This window comes from Geotrypetes seraphini, chromosome 6 (assembly GCF_902459505.1).
Source record: "Geotrypetes seraphini chromosome 6, aGeoSer1.1, whole genome shotgun sequence".
NCBI classification, from domain to species: Eukaryota; Metazoa; Chordata; class Amphibia; order Gymnophiona; family Dermophiidae; genus Geotrypetes; species Geotrypetes seraphini.
Window position 1 is genome coordinate 40,716,708 of NC_047089.1, and position 17,597 is coordinate 40,734,304.

A 17,597-nucleotide genomic window follows, 5' to 3' on the forward strand; every position below is an offset into this window, starting at 1 on the left:
ACTAGGGCTGTGGAGTCGGTAGATAAATGTTCCAACTCCTCAGTTTTTTGTACTTCAGACTCCGACTCCAGGTACCCGAAATTTCCTCCGACTCCTCGACTCCGACTCCACAGCACTGGTTAATTTTCAGATCGTTAAAATGGAATGTCAAGTTGAGAGAAATGAGCATTTTCGACACCACCTTCTTTTTGCTTTTAATCAATGTTCTAAGGCCGCAGAAGTTGCTCGCAGCATTTGTGCTGTGTATATAGTGGGTGCTATAGCTGAAAGAATCGCTCGTGATTGGTATGCCAAGTTCAAAAATGGAGTCGGTAGATAAATGTTCCGACTCCGACTCCTCAATTTTTTGTACTTCTGACTCCGACTCCGACTCCAGGTACCCGAAATTTCCTCCGACTCCGACTCCACGACTCCGACTCCACAGCCCTGGATTTCACAGTAGCATTTTTCCCAGATTCAGTGGTGAATGACTGGAATACCCTCCCAGTGGAGATTGTGGAGACAAAAACTGTGATAGATATAAAAAAAGGTGTGGGTTAAACACAGAGGAATATAATAGTGCATAGAAAGAGGGTGAAATCAAAACAAAAGTTAAAGACCTTATAGCTGAAGTGGGCTTCATTGGCAACTCCAGTAGTTTATGGAGGCAAAAACAGTGATGGAATTCCAACAAAAGTGTGAGCTAAATATAGAGATGGATGGCATCAAATCAGATCAAAACTTAAATGACCTCATGAAGGAAGTGGGTTTCAACAGCAGTTGGGAATTAAGGTCAGTGCCAGGCAGACTTCTATGGTCTGTGGCCTAAAAATGGCGTGTTTTATGCCACATTCGTATCATAGGCTATGGGGGCACGAGATTGAGATTAGCAGGTAAAATATTGTTAGCAATATTGTTGGGTTAATTTTATATTGATAATATATGTGTCAGTGCTCTAGCCATAATAAAAACATCTTTTCAGACTGTTGGCATGATATTGTGGTATTAAGTTCCAAGACTGAATCATATACAATTGGAATTAGCATTGTGGCAAATTGCCGATTGTTCTGTTGTGACGCCAATATTTAATCATGAAGGAAGTATAACCTCCATGGAGTGCTAAATACAACTCTGGCCACCTTGTTAGATAGACTGGATGGACCATACTGGACTTTAACTGCTATCATTTACTGTGTTATGTTCATTTGTCATAATGACTTTTCTCTTATTTCCTTTTCTTACTGTGAAGGTAAAATTGGCTTTGAATCTGAATTGGTCTCCGACATGCCCTTTTTCAAGACACCTGTGGCACAGGCATTTGGAAGTTTAAATACCTTGGAAAAATCTCAGCCGTCTTCTATGGTAAGTAAACACGTTTGATTCTGCAGGTACGTTAGATAGATTGTGAGCCCACCGGGACAGATAGGGAAAATGCTTGAGTACCTGATTGTAAAAACCGCTTAGATAACCTTGATAAGCGGTATATCAAATCCTAATAAACTTGAAACTTGTACATAGAAAGTGATTTTTCTTAGTTTAATCCTCAAGTGCAGCAAACAGGTCAGGTTTTCAGGGTATCCCTAAAAAATATGCACGAGAGTTTCCATGCAGATCTCTATCTCCATTGTCTCTTGCAAATTCATTAGGGGTATCCTAAAAACCTGACCTGTTTGCTGCATTTGAAGACTGAACTCTTACATTCCTGTCCTAGTATTCATATCCTTTTGCTGACTGGAATCAGTGTTTTTGTTGTAGTTTGAACTATAGAAGGTTATAGAAGATATATTTGATTAAGTTGGTTATACTGTGAGGAACATTTTATAACAAGGCACCTAGGCTATGAATGCACATAGGCATATATCCTGGCTTCACAAATCCCAAATGCCAGGTTCTCATGGTGCCTAAAAATTGCACCATGGCACCTGAGTTTTCTCACCCCCAATTATTTCCTTACTTGGCCACCACTGCTACTCAAAATAAAGCACATAGACCTCAATCTCAAGAGATTTCCATTTTCCATTAATATACCCTGTTACAGATGTGTGATAAAGGCAGAAGAAATGAGAACAATTTATACATATTTGTGAGTCATTAATGACAAATATTTACACCTGCTCTCGAGCAAGCATAAATGTCTGTGTTTTCACTGGCAGCTTTTCTGGGGCAAATTTATACTAACAAATGTGCCATTCCCAGCCTATATGACTTGCTTTAAAATTAGGGAGCAATATTTAAATCATTTTAACTGGATATATCAAGTGACTTAGCTAGTTAAGCCTAATCTGCTGCATATAGTAAATTAGAAATAACCAGATATCCTTATTCTTGTCATCTATGCAGCCAGATTTAACTAGAAAAGTTTAGCTGTATAGCTAAATGTGTGTTACTAATGTGTGTTAAGGAAATAATACACAATATTTGCCCATGAATTTATATTAAACAAGCTTTATAGCCCGTTACATTAATGGGTGCTAGAATATATGTGTGTGTCTGTCTTTATTTCTTTCTCTCTCTGTCTCCTTAGCCACTTTCTGTATTTCTGTCTTTCTTTCTTTTGGCTGTCCACCACCACCCCTTCACTGCTCCCCCTGTCCATTCTCCCTTCTTTTTACCTCCCCTGTGTCTACCACCACCCCTTCACTGCTCCCCTTATCCAGCAGCAGCCCTTCTCCCTTTGTTTTACCTTCCCCCTGTCCATCAACACCTCTTCCTGCTCCCCCTGTGCAGCAGTAGGCCTCCCTTCATTTCTCCCTCCGTCCAACAACACCTCTTCCTGCACCCCCTGTCCAGCAGTAGGCCTCCCTTCCTTTTTTTCCCCCCTGTCCATCAGCACCTCTTCCTGCTCCCCCTGTCCAGCAGTAGGCCTCCCTTTCTTTTCCCCCCTCCATCAGCACCTCTTCCTGCTCCCGCTGTCCAGCAGTAGGCCTCCCTTCCTTTTCCCCCCCGTCCATCAGCACCTCTTCCTGCTCCCCCTGTCCAGTAGTAGGCCTCGCTTCCTTTGTTCCCCCCTTGTCTATCAGCACCTCTTCCTACTCCCTCTGTCCAGCAGTAGGCCTCCCTTCATTCCCCCCCGTCCATCAGCACCTCTTCCTGCTCCCCCAGTCCAGCATTAGGCCTCCCTTCCTTCCCCCCCCCGTCCATCAGCACCTCTTCCTGCTCCCCCTGTCCAGCAGTAGGCCTCCCTTCCTTTCCCCCCCTGTCCATCAGCACCTCTTCCTGCTCCCTCTGTCCAGCAGTAGGCCTCCCTTCATTTCCCCCCCCTGTCCATCAGCACATCTTCCTGCTCCCTCTGTCCAGCAGTAGGCCTCCCTTCATTTTTTCCCCCCCTGTCCATCAGCACCTTTTCTTGCTCCCCCTGTCCACGGGAGTTAATATAGGCCTGGTCTCTGCCGTTTGTTCTTTACTCGGATAGAGAGTCCTTGCCGCCCCCCCCTTCACTTCCTGCAGGCCCGACTACGAATCTGGTGATTCCAGCAGCATGTGCAGCAGTCTTCACATGCTGCTTCGGGTCCTTCTACTGCCCTGACTTACTCTGGCACGTCCATGATGACATCATCAGAGATGCGGCAGAGCAAATCAGGGCAGTAGAAGGGCCTGAAGCAGCATGTGAAGACTGCTGCATACGCTGCTGGAATCACCAGGTTCATAGTCGGGTCCGCGGGAAGGGAAGGGAAGGGAAGGGGGGGCGGCAAGGACTCGGACTCCTCTGGTCTGTCGCGGAGGGCGGCCCGGCTCCACTTCTCGGTTCATCCCGGAGGGGGAGGGGGCAGAAAGTGCTCTTTGTGCCCCAGTTCTGGCTTGTGGAAGCGATCGTCGGCTGGCTGGGAGCGGGCTTGTGGAGGCGATCGTCGGCTGGTGATGTAGTACGCGCATGCGCACTCTCGCCAGCACAGCGCGACAGAACAGATCTCAGGGAATACGCAGCGAGAGTGCGCATGCACGGCTAGCATTTTATTATTATAGATGGCAAAATTGTGCATTATTTTACTATAACGCAAGCAAAGCACCTAATTATTATGCTGCTCGAGTAACTCAGCTTATATTGAACTCCGAAAGCTACATTATTCATGAAAAAATAATGTCGGCTCAAAGCTGGCATTAATTATCCTGCCTAGGAACATAGATTCACTAACATATGACCCAGTGATCCTAGATACCATCTTAAAGGGACCAGGACTGTGCAAGGCTGAACAATTCTCCCACTCCCAAACCTTCCTACCTTTTTGTTGGCCCTTTCCCAACTACTAGACATCTCTGGTGTCTAGTGAGTATAGGGCAAGAGGAGTCACTAGTACCTTACCTTGATTCCTAGTACCTTACCTTGATTCCTAGTAATAGTACCACGAGACTACCACTAGGACTTATTTGGTGACATTTTGAACCTGGTGCTGCCAGGGGTAGGAGCCACTGAAAATTGTGTCTGCTCTGGACCACCTAGACCACCAAGAATTGATTGAAGTAGGCTAGGGGGGTCTACAAGGTAGAAATTTTGGAGGGGGCAGAGGGAGTACTGACACAGAATGACATGGGGACACACGTTTCCGCATCCCTGCGGGAACTTATTTTCCCATCCCGCCCCGCAAATTCTTTTCCTGTCTCTTCCCCATTCCTGCAAGCTCTGTCCTCATCTGTATAAGCCTGAAACACTTTAATATCATAAGTGTTCGAGGCTTGTGTGGATAAGGCAGAGCTTACAGGAATGGGGCAGGGACAGTGACAAAACTCATGGGGACGGATCAGGGAAATTGAGTTCCTGCGGGGATGGGAAATTTTTGTCCCCGTGTCATTCTCTAAGCACCTTTCTGCAGCTCCTCCCCCTTTCCTTGGGAGCATTGGGGCATGTGTTACTAGCCACTTGCTCCCAGGGAGCTGAGTAATGCATCTTGCATTGTTCATTACAAGTTGCATTATATTTCCCACAGGAGTCGCTAACCTGCGATACTGAGTTACTTCACATTAGTAAGTCTCATGGTAAACTAATTTGTGGCAAAATGCCATATTGTACCACAGCTTTGTAACTTCTCCCCTAAACATCAGTTCTATCTGTCCTTGGCATGCCTGTTTCCCCTCTCACAGTTAACTGGATAGGTTTGACCATATATGAAAATGTCTGGCTCAAATTTCTAGTATTTACGGTGGTGAGGGAACCCAGGGAAAATTGAAACCCAATGATTTGTTCAGGATACTCCCAAATTTGCCTGGAAAAATAATTTTGAATATCAATCTTGTAGCTTTCTAAGATGTTTTTCATCTTCCTTTTTTTTCTTGTTTCATACGTTCCACTCTATTATTTGCCCACCAGCATTCCTGTTGTCCATTGGTATTGTATAGTAGGTGACTTTTGGCTTTCAAAAAGAAATGCTATCATCTATTCTGGCAGCCCGGTATTGCACCAGTCATTATCCAGTATCTCTCTACAGCAGTGTGCCCACTTCTTGATATCTTTCTATTCCCAAGACTTTACTCTGGTTACAGATAATCATTTGCTTTAGAAATTGTCATAATTTAGTATCTAAAATTTGTAAGAAAACAAATGTCAGTAGTAGCATTTTATGCAGGGAAAGATGTACTAAGTGTATATAGTTCCTAGGAAGCACTATACCAGTGTTATACTATGATTTGTTGTTATATTTCTTCAGGTTCAATTTCCGATGTTAGGACCTATGAAGGGATCTAGTTCATTGAAGGAAACTGGACTTTTTGGAGCAACTTTTGGAGCCAGTAAGTATAGGCCAAACTTCTGTTTCTTCCTGTAAATGAGTCTAATAGATTGCCTCTCTGAAGAAATGCTATCTCAGTGGGACTTAAAGATGAGCAGAAAAGAGACTTTGTATGTTGGAAAGGGAGAAGGGAATTCAAAAGGGCAAGAGCAGGAAAGGAAAAGGGTTGAAGAATCAAGATCAGCAGGAAAGAGAACACAGGATAAGTGAGGGTATGTAATTGGAATGAGACAAAGAAAGGAGCAGTTGAGATTAAAAGATCTTAAAACAGGGAAAACCAGAAGGGTCAATTTAATATAAAAATGGATGGAGTGACTGAGCATATGAGCATTTTGGATAAGGCTATGGGAAGCCAAAGAGGCAGCTTGTCTACTCTTCCCTACTCCTCATCCACCCCACCCCACCCCATAGCTGCACTTCCAAATTAGTACACACAGAGCCTCCGCACCCCCTCCAACATCCTCTGGTGCTAATCAGAAGTATAAAGAAAGAGTGGCTACACGTCAGGCCACAGTCTCCTCTTTCACTGCCCAGTACCAAAGTAAAATTTGAACCACATGGTTCAAATTTTACATTATGCACCAAAGCAGCAGAGAAGAAAGATGTCATGGTATTATCACTGTACAAGTCATTGTGTTCAATTTTGGAAACTGTTTCTCACTTAAGGATAAGAAAGGACTTGAAACGGCTCAGAAGGAACGCAACAAAAATAGTACAAGGATTTGTGCTAAAGATAATGGAGAAGAAAGGAGGGATAAGGGAGATATGCAGATGTTTGTATATTAATACCTTGTAAGTATTTAAACAAATCATTTTCAAAGAGGAGGAAGCAATAGAATTAGAGAATATGAGCCGAGATTGCAGTGTGGTAGACTTCACAGTAGCATTTTTCCCAGTCAGTGGTGGATGACTGGAATACCCTCCCAGTGGAGATTGTGGAGACAAAAACTGTGACAGATATGGAATAAAAAAAAGGTGTGGGTTAAACACAGAGGAATCCAATAGTGCATAGAAAGAGAGTGAAATCAAAACAAAACCTAATGAGCTTATAGCTGAAGTGGGCTTCAAAGGCAACTCCAGTAGTTTGTGGAGGCAAAAGCAGTGATGGAATTCAAACAAAAGTATGGGATAAATATACAGAATCCCTATATAGAAAAAGGATGGCATCAAATCAGATCAAAACTTAAATGACCTCATGACGGAAGTGGGCTTCAACAGCAGCCCCAGTAGTTGGGAATTAAGGCCAGTGCCAGGCAGACTTCTATGGTCTGTGGCCTGAAAATGGCATGTTTTATGCCACATTCCTATCATAACTACACAGGAGGAAAATAAATTCAAAAATCAAACAGCGTGAAAAAATTCAAGAAAATCAACAAAAGCACGCTAGTGTAATTGTTGTAACTTCTTGAAAGTCTTCTTGGAACTCCATATTCATAATAACATAGTAACATAGTAGATGACAGCAGATAAAGACCCAAATGGTCCATCCAGTCTGCCCAACCTGATTCAATTTAAATTTTTTAGCTATTTCTGGGCAAGAATCCAAAGCTCTACCTGGTACTGTGCTTGGGTTCCAACTGCCTTATACTTTAATCAGTGGATAGATTGTGCTCAGAGACATGGAGGAAAAAGGGGACAGAAAGTCCCCAAAAAACCTCACCACCCAATCATTGCAAAACGTCCACCTTAACACACTTTTATATGTGCATGAATTGAAAGATTGTATTATTGAAAAAGCACTTATTTTTTGTGTATAGTTGTTTGGCCTTGACGTGCCACATTTCAAAATTTCTTCAGGAAGCCAAATGGTAACAGCGAAAGACTCTTAAGTCTTCCAGAATGGGTGTCAGTCTCTGGTCTAGCTTGCAATTCAGCTTGCAGTGAACTTCCGGTTGTCAGGAGATATCGGAAGTTCACTGAAAGCTGAATTGCAAGCTAGACCAGAGACTGACACCCATTCTAGAAGACTTAAGAGTCTTTCGCTGTTACCATTTGGCTTCCTGAAGAAATTTTGAAACGTGGCACGTCAAGGCCAAACAACTATACACAAAAGATAAATGCTTTTTCAATAATACAATCTTTCAAGTCATGCACATATAAAAGTGTGTTAAGGTGGACGTTTTGCAGTGATTGGGTGGTGAGGTTTTTTGGGGACTTTCTGTCCCCTTTTTCCTCCATGTCTCTGAGCACCATCTATCCACTGATTAAGGTATAAGGAATATGGAGTTCCAAGAGGTCTTTTAAGAAGTTACAATTACACTAGCTTGTTTTTTTGTTGATTGACATTCCTAGCATAGGCTATGGTGGCACATGCTTGAGATTGAGATTAGCAGGTGCAATATTGTTGGATTAATTTTATATTGATAATGTATGTGTCAGTGCTCTAGCCATAATAAAAACATCTTTTCAGACTGTTGGCATGATATTGTGGTATTAAGTTCCAAGACTGAATCATATACAATTGGAATTAGCATTGTGGCAAATTGCCAATTGTTCTGTTGTGACGCCAATATTTAATCATGAAGAAAGTATAACCTCCATGAGTGCTAAATACAACTCTGGCCGCCTTGTTGGATAGACTAGATGGACCATACTAGGCTTTAACTGCCATCATTTACTGTGTTGTTATGTTCCTTTGTCATGATGACTTTTGTCTTATTTCCTTTTCTTACTGTGAAGGTAAAATTGGCTTTGAATCTGAATTGGTCTCAAATAAAACTGCTTCTCAGAGAGCTTCTTCTCTATTCGACATGCCCTGTACACAGGCACCTGTGGCACAGGCATTTAGAAGTTTAAATACCTTGGAAAAATCTCCGCCTTCTTCTATGGTAAGTAAACACGTTTGATTCTGCAGGTGGGATACTACTGTATATAGAAAGTGATTTTTCTTCTTTTTTTGTCCCTAATGCAGGAATGCAGCAGTTTAATCCTCAAGTGCAGCAAACAGGTCAGGTTTTCAGGGTATCCCTAAAAAATATGCACGAGAGTTTCCATGCAGATCTCTATCTCCATTGTCTCTTGCAAATTCATTAGGGGTATCCTAAAAACCTGACCTGTTTGCTGCATTTGAAGACTGAACTCTTACATTCCTGTCCTAGTATTCATATCCTTTTGCTGACTGGAATCAGTGTTTTTGTTGTAGTTTGAACTATAGAAGGTTATAGAAGATATATTTGATTAAGTTGGTTATACTGTGAGGAACATTTTATAACAAGGCACCTAGGCTATGAATGCACATAGGCATATATCCTGGCTTCACAAATCCCAAATGCCAAGTTCTCATGGTGCCTAAAAATTGCACCATGGCACCTGAGTTTTCTCACCCCCAATTATTTCCTTACTTGGCCACCACTGCTACTCAAAATAAAGCACATAGACCTCAATCTCAAGAGATTTCCATTTTCCATTAATATACCCTGTTACAAATGTGTGATAAAGGCAGAAGAAATGAGAACAATTTATACATATTTGTGAGTCATTAATGACAAATATTTACACCTGCTCTCGAGCAAGCATAAATGTCTGTGTTTTCACTGGCAGCTTTTCTGGGGCAAATTTATACTAACAGATGTGCCATTCCCAGCCTATATGACTTGCTTTAAAATTAGGGAGCAATATTTAAATCATTTTAACTGGATATATCAAGTGACTTAGCTAGTTAAGCCTAATCTGCTGAATATAGTCAATTAGAAATAACCAGATATCCTTATTCTTGTCATCTATGCAGCCAGATTTAACTAGAAAAGTTTAGCTGTATAGCTAAATGTGTGTTCCTAATGTGTGTTAAGAAAATAATACACAGTATTTGCCCATTAACTTATATTAAATGGCAAAATTGTGCATTATTTTACTGTAATGCATGCAAAGCACCTAATTATTATGCTGCTCAAGTAACTCAGCTTATATTTAACTCCATAAGCTGCATTTTTCATGAAAAAATAATGTTGGCTCAAAGCTGGCATTAATTATCCTGCCTAGGAGCATTGGTTCACTAACATGTGACCCAGTGATCCTAGACACCATCTTAAAGGGACCAGGACTGTGCAAGGCTGAACAATTCTCCCACTCCCAAACATTCCTACCTTTTTGTTGGCCCCTTCCTACCTACTTTTATCCATCCCTGGTGTCTAGTAAGTCTAGGGCAAGAGGAGTCACTAGTACCTTACATAGTAGCTTGATTCCTAGTATTAGTACCACGAGACTACCACTAGGGCTTATTTGGTGCCATTTTGAACCTGGTGCTGCCAGGGGTAGGAGCCACTGAAAATTGTGTCTGCTCTGGACCACCTAGACCACCAAGAATTAATTGAAGTAGGCTAGGGGGGTCTACAAGGTAGAAATTTTGGAGGGGGCAGAGGGAGTACTGACACAGAATGACATGGGGACACACGTTTCCGCATCCCTGCGGGAACTTATTTTCCCATCCCGCCCCGCAAATTCTTTTCCTGTCTCTTCCCCATTCCTGCAAGCTCTGTCCTCATCTGTATAAGACTGAAACACTTTAATATCATAAGTGTTCGAGGCTTGTGTGGATAAGGCAGAGCTTACAGGAATGGGGCAGGGATAGTGACAAAACTCATGGGGACGGATCAGGGAAATTGAGTTCCTGCGGGGATGGGAAATTTTTGTCCCCGTGTCATTCTCTAAGCACCTTTCTGCAGCTCCTCCCCCTTTCCTTGGGAGCATTGGGGCATGTGTTACTAGCCACTTGCTCCCAGGGAGCTGAGTAATGCATCTTGCATTGTTCATTACAAGTTGCATTATATTTCCCACAGGAGTCGCTAACCTGCGATACTGAGTTACTTCATATTAGTAAGTCTCATGGTAAACTACCGTATTTTCATGTAGATAACGCGCACCCGTGTAAAACGCGCACACGGGTATAGCACGCGAAAAACACAAATTTATGTACAGAAATTTTTATATACCGCGCAAACCCGTATACCGCGCATGCTGCACAACTCTCCTTTCGCCCGCCCCGACTCTCCTCTGGACACCCCGACTCTCCATTCGCCCGCCCCGACTCTCCTCTCCCCCTTGAAGTCCTGTTCCCACTCTGAAAGCCTGATCCCCCCCCCCCCCCGACGTCCGATTCACACCCCCCCCCGCAGGACCGCTCGCACGCACCCCCACCCCGAAGGACCGCTCGCACGCACTCCCACCCGCACCCCCACCCTGAAGGACCGCTCACACCCCCACAGCCTCCCAACCCCCCATCATGTAGATGCTCCTACCAGTGTCCTGCTGCTTCCTCTTGGCGGTCTCGACTCCCCGACACGATCGGGGCAAGAGGGAACTCAAGCCCTCTTGCCCCAGCCAACCGCGGCACCCCCGACAGGATCGGGGCAAGAGGGAGCTCAAGCCCTCTTGCTCCCCCGACTCCCCGACACGATCGGGGCAAAAGGGAGCCCAAGCCCTCTTGCCCCGCCGACTCCCCAACTCCCTGACAATATCGGGCCAGGAGGGAGCCCAAGTCCTCCTGGCCCTGGCGACCCCCCCCTAGTTGTTCAGGCCAGGAGGGAGCCCAAACCCTCCTGGCCACGGCGACCCCCTACCCCCACCCCGCACTACATTACGGGCAGGAGGGATCCCAGGCCCTCCTGCCCTTGATGCAAACCCCCTCCCCCCCAAGAACCTCCGACCGCACCCCCCAGCCGACCCGCAACCCCCCTGGCCGACCTCCACGACACCCCCACCCCCCTTCCCCGTACCTTTGTGTAGTTGGCCGGACAGACGGGAGCCAAACCCGCCTGTCCGGCAGGCAGCCAACAACGGAATGTGGCCGGATTGGCCCATCCGTCCCAAAGCTCCGCCTACTGGTGGGGTCTAAGGCACCTGGGCCAATCAGAATAGCCTACTGGTGGGACCTAAGGCTCCAGGGCCTATTCTGATTGGCCCAGGCGCCTTAGGCCCCACCAGTAGGCGGAGCTTTGGGACGGATGGGCCAATCCGGCCTCATTCCGTCGTTGGCTGCCTGCCGGACAGGCGAGTTTGACTCCCGTCTGTCCGGCCAACTATACAAAGGTACGGGGAAGGGGGGTGGGGGTGTCGTGGGGGTCGGCCAGGGGGGTCGCGGGTCGGCTGGGGGGGCGGTTGGAGGTTCTTGGGGGGGGCGGTCGTTGGGGGGAGGGGGGATTGCGTCGAGGGCAGGAAGGCCTGGGATCCCTCCTGCCCGTAATGTAGTGCGGGGTGGGGGTAGGGGGTCGCCGTGGCCAGGAGGGTTTGGGCTCCCTCCTGGCCCGAACAACTAGCGGGGGGGGGGGTCGCCAGGGCCAGGAGGACTTGGGCTCCCTCCTGGCCCGATATTGTCGGGGAGTTGGGGAGTCGGCGGGGCAAGAGGGCTTGGGCTCCCTTTTGCCCCGATCGTGTCGGGGAGTCGGGGGGGCAAGGGAGCTTGCCCCGATCATGTCGGGGTGCCGCGGTTGGCTGGGGCAAGAGGGCTTGAGCTCCCTCTTACCCCGATCGTGTCGGGGGTGCCGCGGTTGGCTGGGGCAAGAGGGCTTGAGCTCCTTCTTGCCCCGATCGTGTCGGGTGTCGGGACCGCCAAGAAGAAGCAGCAGGATACCGGTAGGAGCTTCTACATGATGGGGGGGGTTTGGGAGGCTGTGGGGGTGCGAGCCGTCCTTCAGGGTGCGGGTGGGAGTGCGTGCGAGCGGTCCTTCGGGGTGGGGGTGCGAGCGATCCTGCGGGGGGGGGGTGAATCGGACGTCGGGGGGGGGAACTATGTAAAAAAAGTTTTGTACAACGCGCTCACGCGTATAACGTGCAAGGGTATGCGCGGTACGTAAAAACCACCTATAACGCGCACGTTATATGCGAGAAAATACGGTAATTTGTGGCAAATGCCATATTGTACCACAGCTTTGTAACTTCCCCCCTAAACATCAGAGCTATCTGTCCTTGGCATGCCTGTTTTCCCTCTCACAGTTAACTGGATAGGTTTTGACCAGATATCAAATTGTCTGGCTCAAATCTATACTATTTACAGTGGTGAGGGAACCCAGGGAAAATTGAAACCCAGTGATTTGCTCAGGATACTCCCCAAATTGCCTGGAAAAATAATTTTGAATATCAATCTTGTAGCTTTCTAAGGTGTTTTTCATCTTCCTTTTTTCTTGTTTCATATGTTCCACTGTATTATTTGCCCATCAGCATTCCTGTTGTCCATTGGTGTTGTATAGTAGGTGACTTTTGGCTTTCAAAATGAAATGCTATCATCAAGTTTCAAGTTTATTGTATATTTGATTAATCGCTTACTCAAATTTCTAAGCGATGAACATATCATTAAAATTATATAACATTGGGTGCGCTAGTGAGCATCACAGTAAATGGCAGCGTAGCGACAGAGCTCCGCAGCCCAGCACACTAAAAAGCTTCTTTTGCTATTGCCTTCGGGCTCCTGAGATACCAGCGAATTAGCGGATTGTGCTTGTAAACAATGTCTGCTTCCAAAACCGACAAACATAAGAACGTGGAGCCTATATCGCCGCAAAAATCTGCTGCCGCGAAGGATGAAGGTGACACACTGCAGACTGTCATGGCAGAACTTTGCACCATGCGGGAGATTCTGGCGGCCACCAACCAAAATACAGAGGTTATAAAATCTGACCTCGCATCCCTCACAGTGGAAATGGCGGTATGTCGTTCTCGTTTGGATGTGGCAGAACAAAAGATAGAGGTGAACGAAACAAATATAAAATCCTTGCAGCGCCAATTCAAAAAAATAAATATTCTGGAGCAGGAACTCGAAGATGCACAGAACCGCTCGCGATGGAATAACCTGCAGGTTCTGGGCATCCCGGAAGCGAGGGAGGGGAAGGACGCAATTGCCTTCCTACAGATGCTGTTACCAAAACTCCTCGGCATCGAGTTCAAACATGATCTGGAAATTGACCGCGCTCACCGAGTGCCGACGCATAAGATCGATGTGGGGGCCAAATTTCCACGACCTATAGTGGCCCATCTATTGCGCTATTCACATGTGATGGAGATCATGAGACAAGCGAAGCTGCAGCGTCCGTTGAAATTTGAGGGTAACAACATCCTCAGACTGCCAAGAGGAGAAAACAACTATTGGAATATAGGCCCAAGCTAAAGCACATCAGAGCTAAATATGGCATGTTTTATCCTGCCACCCTTAGGGTCACATTCAATAATAATACCAGGAATTTCACTCACCCTCACGAGCTGGCAGATTATTTGAAGTCTCAAGCTCCAAGTTCTATAGACTCTACTTAGACCTAATTGCTTCTACTGTTTTTCACAGTGTGCCTATTCTATTGCTGGTTATAATACAGTTTATAGTCTTCTTGGATGTCTCTTAAGTGACTATACTGCTGATATTGTCACAACCCCAGCCTTAGAGCTAAGCTTGTGCCCGCTAGAACTCCTCAGGACTCAGGCCTTACCCTTAAAAGGGCTGATCAGTGTAGCAGGTTCTACTCAGACAAATAAGGAGGTTTTGAGTTCAAATTGAACCAGCATGATCCAGAACCCTGGGGAGGGGAGGAATATTGGGGGAACAGCCAGGAGCAACAAGAGGTGCCTTGCAAAAAGGGACAGCCTAGGAGGCAGGCTCCTAGCTCAGGGAGTTCACAGCTGTTGAGCCTAATTAAGGCTAAACAGAAGACTCAGCAGAAGCAGCATTTTGCCCTTCCCCCTCACAGGTTAGGGCGTGTCCAGCTCAGGGCTTTAGAAGCTGAGTTGAGAAAGAACAATTCAGTCTACCCTGGGTCAGCCCAGGAAGGAGGCTCGCAGGACTGGGCTCCTGACTCTACACAAGGCCAGGACATTGAAATGTTGGAGGCAGCTCCTGTCCCTGAAGCCAGCCAGACAGCTAGCCCAGTTGCCATGGAGTTTATGGATACTGCCATGGAACCGGAAGACATAGTCATGGAGGAAAGCTAAGTGAAATCGCTTGACCTTTTTTCTATGTTTTGAATTTTGGGGTTTTTCTTTTTGAACTGCCTGGAAGCACAAGTCTGGGACCAAGTGAGCTGTGCTAGCCTCACCGCTGTAGGTGTGCCTGATTTTTGGGACATTGAATGTAGTGTGGGGTTTTTTTCTTGGCATTTTTACTTTTTACCTTTTTGCTGTTTGGATGGGACTTTGTTGCTGACCACGTGAAAGGGGTAGTAGTGGGGAGAATCCACTGAAGATCCTCAGGGCGGGATTGTGGGGCCAATTTTGTTGGCAAGCTTTAAATAAGTGGATTCTGCTACTCCCCTCCCCCACCAGCTGTTTGTTAAGTTGGCTGGGGAAGGCCTGTTAAAAACCAGGCCTAGGCAGCGTGTTCTAGACTGTTTAAAAACCTAGTGAAGAACCAGTATAAAGGCTGGGTAGTTTTTGTAGCCTTATTTTGCCCTTTTGAACTGTGGGACTGTTAGGGCAAAGCTACAACTCAGCCACTGGGGCGCTTACCTGCAAGAAAGGTGTGGGCTATGTTTTTGGTAAGCCCGGATTTTCTGTTTGTTTGAATTCAAAGACTAAACTGTAGCAGGGGCTACTTGGGAAAATAAAGTTGGACTCAAGTTTATTGAAAAACTTTAGTGTTCCTGACCTTTTACTTTATTTTACTCTTAAGAACCAGCAGGACCTTCAACTTCCTTTGAAGGCACGTCGAGCTCGGTGTTTGTTGAGCCCTGGTCGGTGGCCATTTGCAAAACCCGGCACCGGCAGGCTCACAATATATAGTTTGCTAGTCATTTGCTTGAGTTTTGCAACTTTATCATTGCATTGTTAATCAGTTTGCACTGCAGTTATATGTGAATCTGCTATGTGTTTTTGTATAGTTCATAATATCTCTTTTCAGAATGTCTGGGCTGCGTTGAGCGGCTCGCTGTCTGCCTTTGCGACCTCACTACCCCTGTCTATTTTTACTGACCCTGACTCTGTTAAATCTTCCTTCTCCTGCTATGACAGATCTTTATGATTTTCAGATCTCTGTCACTATTCTGATTTCCTTTTTATCACTAACTAGAAATGTATGCAGTTGTGTGTGTGCTTCCAGGTCTTTATATCTGGTCAATTTTGGGTACATACATACATACATAGGATGACATGCTATCTTTTCTGTCCTGTGTACCTTGTGGGTGTTACTACTACCTCAAAATGTCACTCTTATGTTTAGGCAAATTCTATTCAGGATACTTGGAATACTGATGATATCTAAGTTTGATTATTTTTTGTCCTGTGTCTTTATTGCATATCTACTATAATATGTCTGCATTATACTCTCCTTTCCAGTACTGAGATTGTATTACAGGGAAAATTCCTGTTGTAAGGCTGGATACATGAACAACCCATTTATCCTAAGAACATATCTGATAGAATAATTTAGTTATTTCTTTTGATATAAAATGACACTTACGTTCTGCTCACTTAATGTGAAGGGACTCAATAATCCTATTAAACAACAGAAAATTTGTGATTATATTTCCAGGATACAACCTGATATAGTCCTACTCCAGGAAACCCATTTATCTGATAGGGATTCCGTTAAATTACATCTACCCTGGGCTCTCCCGATTCTATACTCCCCTCCTATAGATAAAAAGAATGGAGTTATGGTCATTATTAAACGAAGACAAGATATTAAACTGTTATCTCACTCTACAGATTTATTAGGCAGATGGATTAAGTTTCACCTGGATATTAATGGTATACTTCTTACTTGCCTTAACATCTATGCCCCTAATGCTGATATCTCTGATTTCTTTGATACCTTGACTTTACAGCTCTCTGCTTCTCATAGGAGGGGATTTCAATCTTATACTTGATCCAATAATGGACCGTAAGTCTCACACCCTGTATAAAAAATCCCACTCTTGGTATAAATTGCATGAGTTGATTAATCATTTTGATTTAGTAGACCCCTGGAGAATTACTCACCCCTACATTCTACTCACCACCACATAACACATATTCTCGCATTGATTATTTTTTAGTGAGTGCAGCTCTATCCACACATCTCTCCTCTGCTACAATTAGGGAAATTGCAATTTCGGACCATGCGGCCATACTCTTAAGCTTACATAATGTTGTTAAAATTACTCCATATAAACAATGGAGATTCAATAACTCTCTACTCCTTGAAACTGAGTTCAAGGAGCATATATCCGCTGCAATAAATGATTTCTTCAAATTTAATAGTCCCACCTCTACGAATTGGATAAATTTATGGGATTCTTTTAAGGCATTTATTGGAGGGGAAATTATATCAAGAGCGGCATACTTGAAACGTGAACGAATACGTACCACTGAGGAATTAAAATCTAAAATCAAAATTGCTGAGGAATTTCATATAGCTCATCCTGCAGATTTTGATGCCCTGATGCGCCTCCGATCACTCAGGGTGGAATACAATGCACTTTTGAGCAAATCGGCTTCGCATATCCTATTGCTCAAAAATGCTTCTTATTATGCGGATAATAACCGCTGCGGTCATCAGTTGGCTCAATATCTGAAAGGGCGTTCTACTAAAACCTTTGTTCCTGCACTGCATTGTGACAACAATTGTGTTGTTACCGATTCTGCAGATATAGTATCACGTTTCCATGCCTTTTATTCCCATCTTTATACCTCAGAAATCAGAGATTCTGCTGCCACGAGGCAATTTCTACAATCCCTCCCTCACATGACAATTTTGATGTCACAACAACAAAACCTCTCCCGTACCCTAAGTAGTGATGAAATAGAGAATGCCATTAGACAGTTGGCGAACAATAAAGCTTCTGGGCCAGACGGTTTAACAGCGGAATTCTATCGTGCGTTCCTACCCCAGTTATTATCTTATATTCACACCTTTTTTGCATCTATTATCCAGTCAGGTAAAATATCAGGGTCTTTTACGGAGGCAACTATAATTGTTTTGCCCAAACCGGATAAATCCCCATTATT

General features: G+C 44.9%; 1 protein-coding gene across 6 annotated transcripts in view; it reads left to right on the forward strand.

Moving 5' to 3' along the window:
* The window catches only part of PARP4 (poly(ADP-ribose) polymerase family member 4), a 172,621-nt gene that overhangs the window by 118,278 nt on the left and 36,746 nt on the right, over positions 1 to 17,597 (forward strand). For 4 of the 6 annotated variants that reach the window (XM_033947750.1, XM_033947754.1, XM_033947752.1 and 1 more), the window contains 4 exons: positions 1,229 to 1,341; positions 5,619 to 5,700; positions 8,379 to 8,527; positions 8,611 to 8,646. In XM_033947750.1, coding sequence (XP_033803641.1) covers positions 1,229 to 1,341; positions 5,619 to 5,700; positions 8,379 to 8,527; positions 8,611 to 8,646 — 380 coding nt within the window. Of the gene's footprint in view, positions 1 to 1,228; positions 1,342 to 5,618; positions 5,701 to 8,378; positions 8,528 to 8,610; positions 8,699 to 17,597 lie in introns of all 6 variants that reach the window. The other 2 variants (XM_033947755.1, XM_033947753.1) reach the window with 2 other exon arrangements.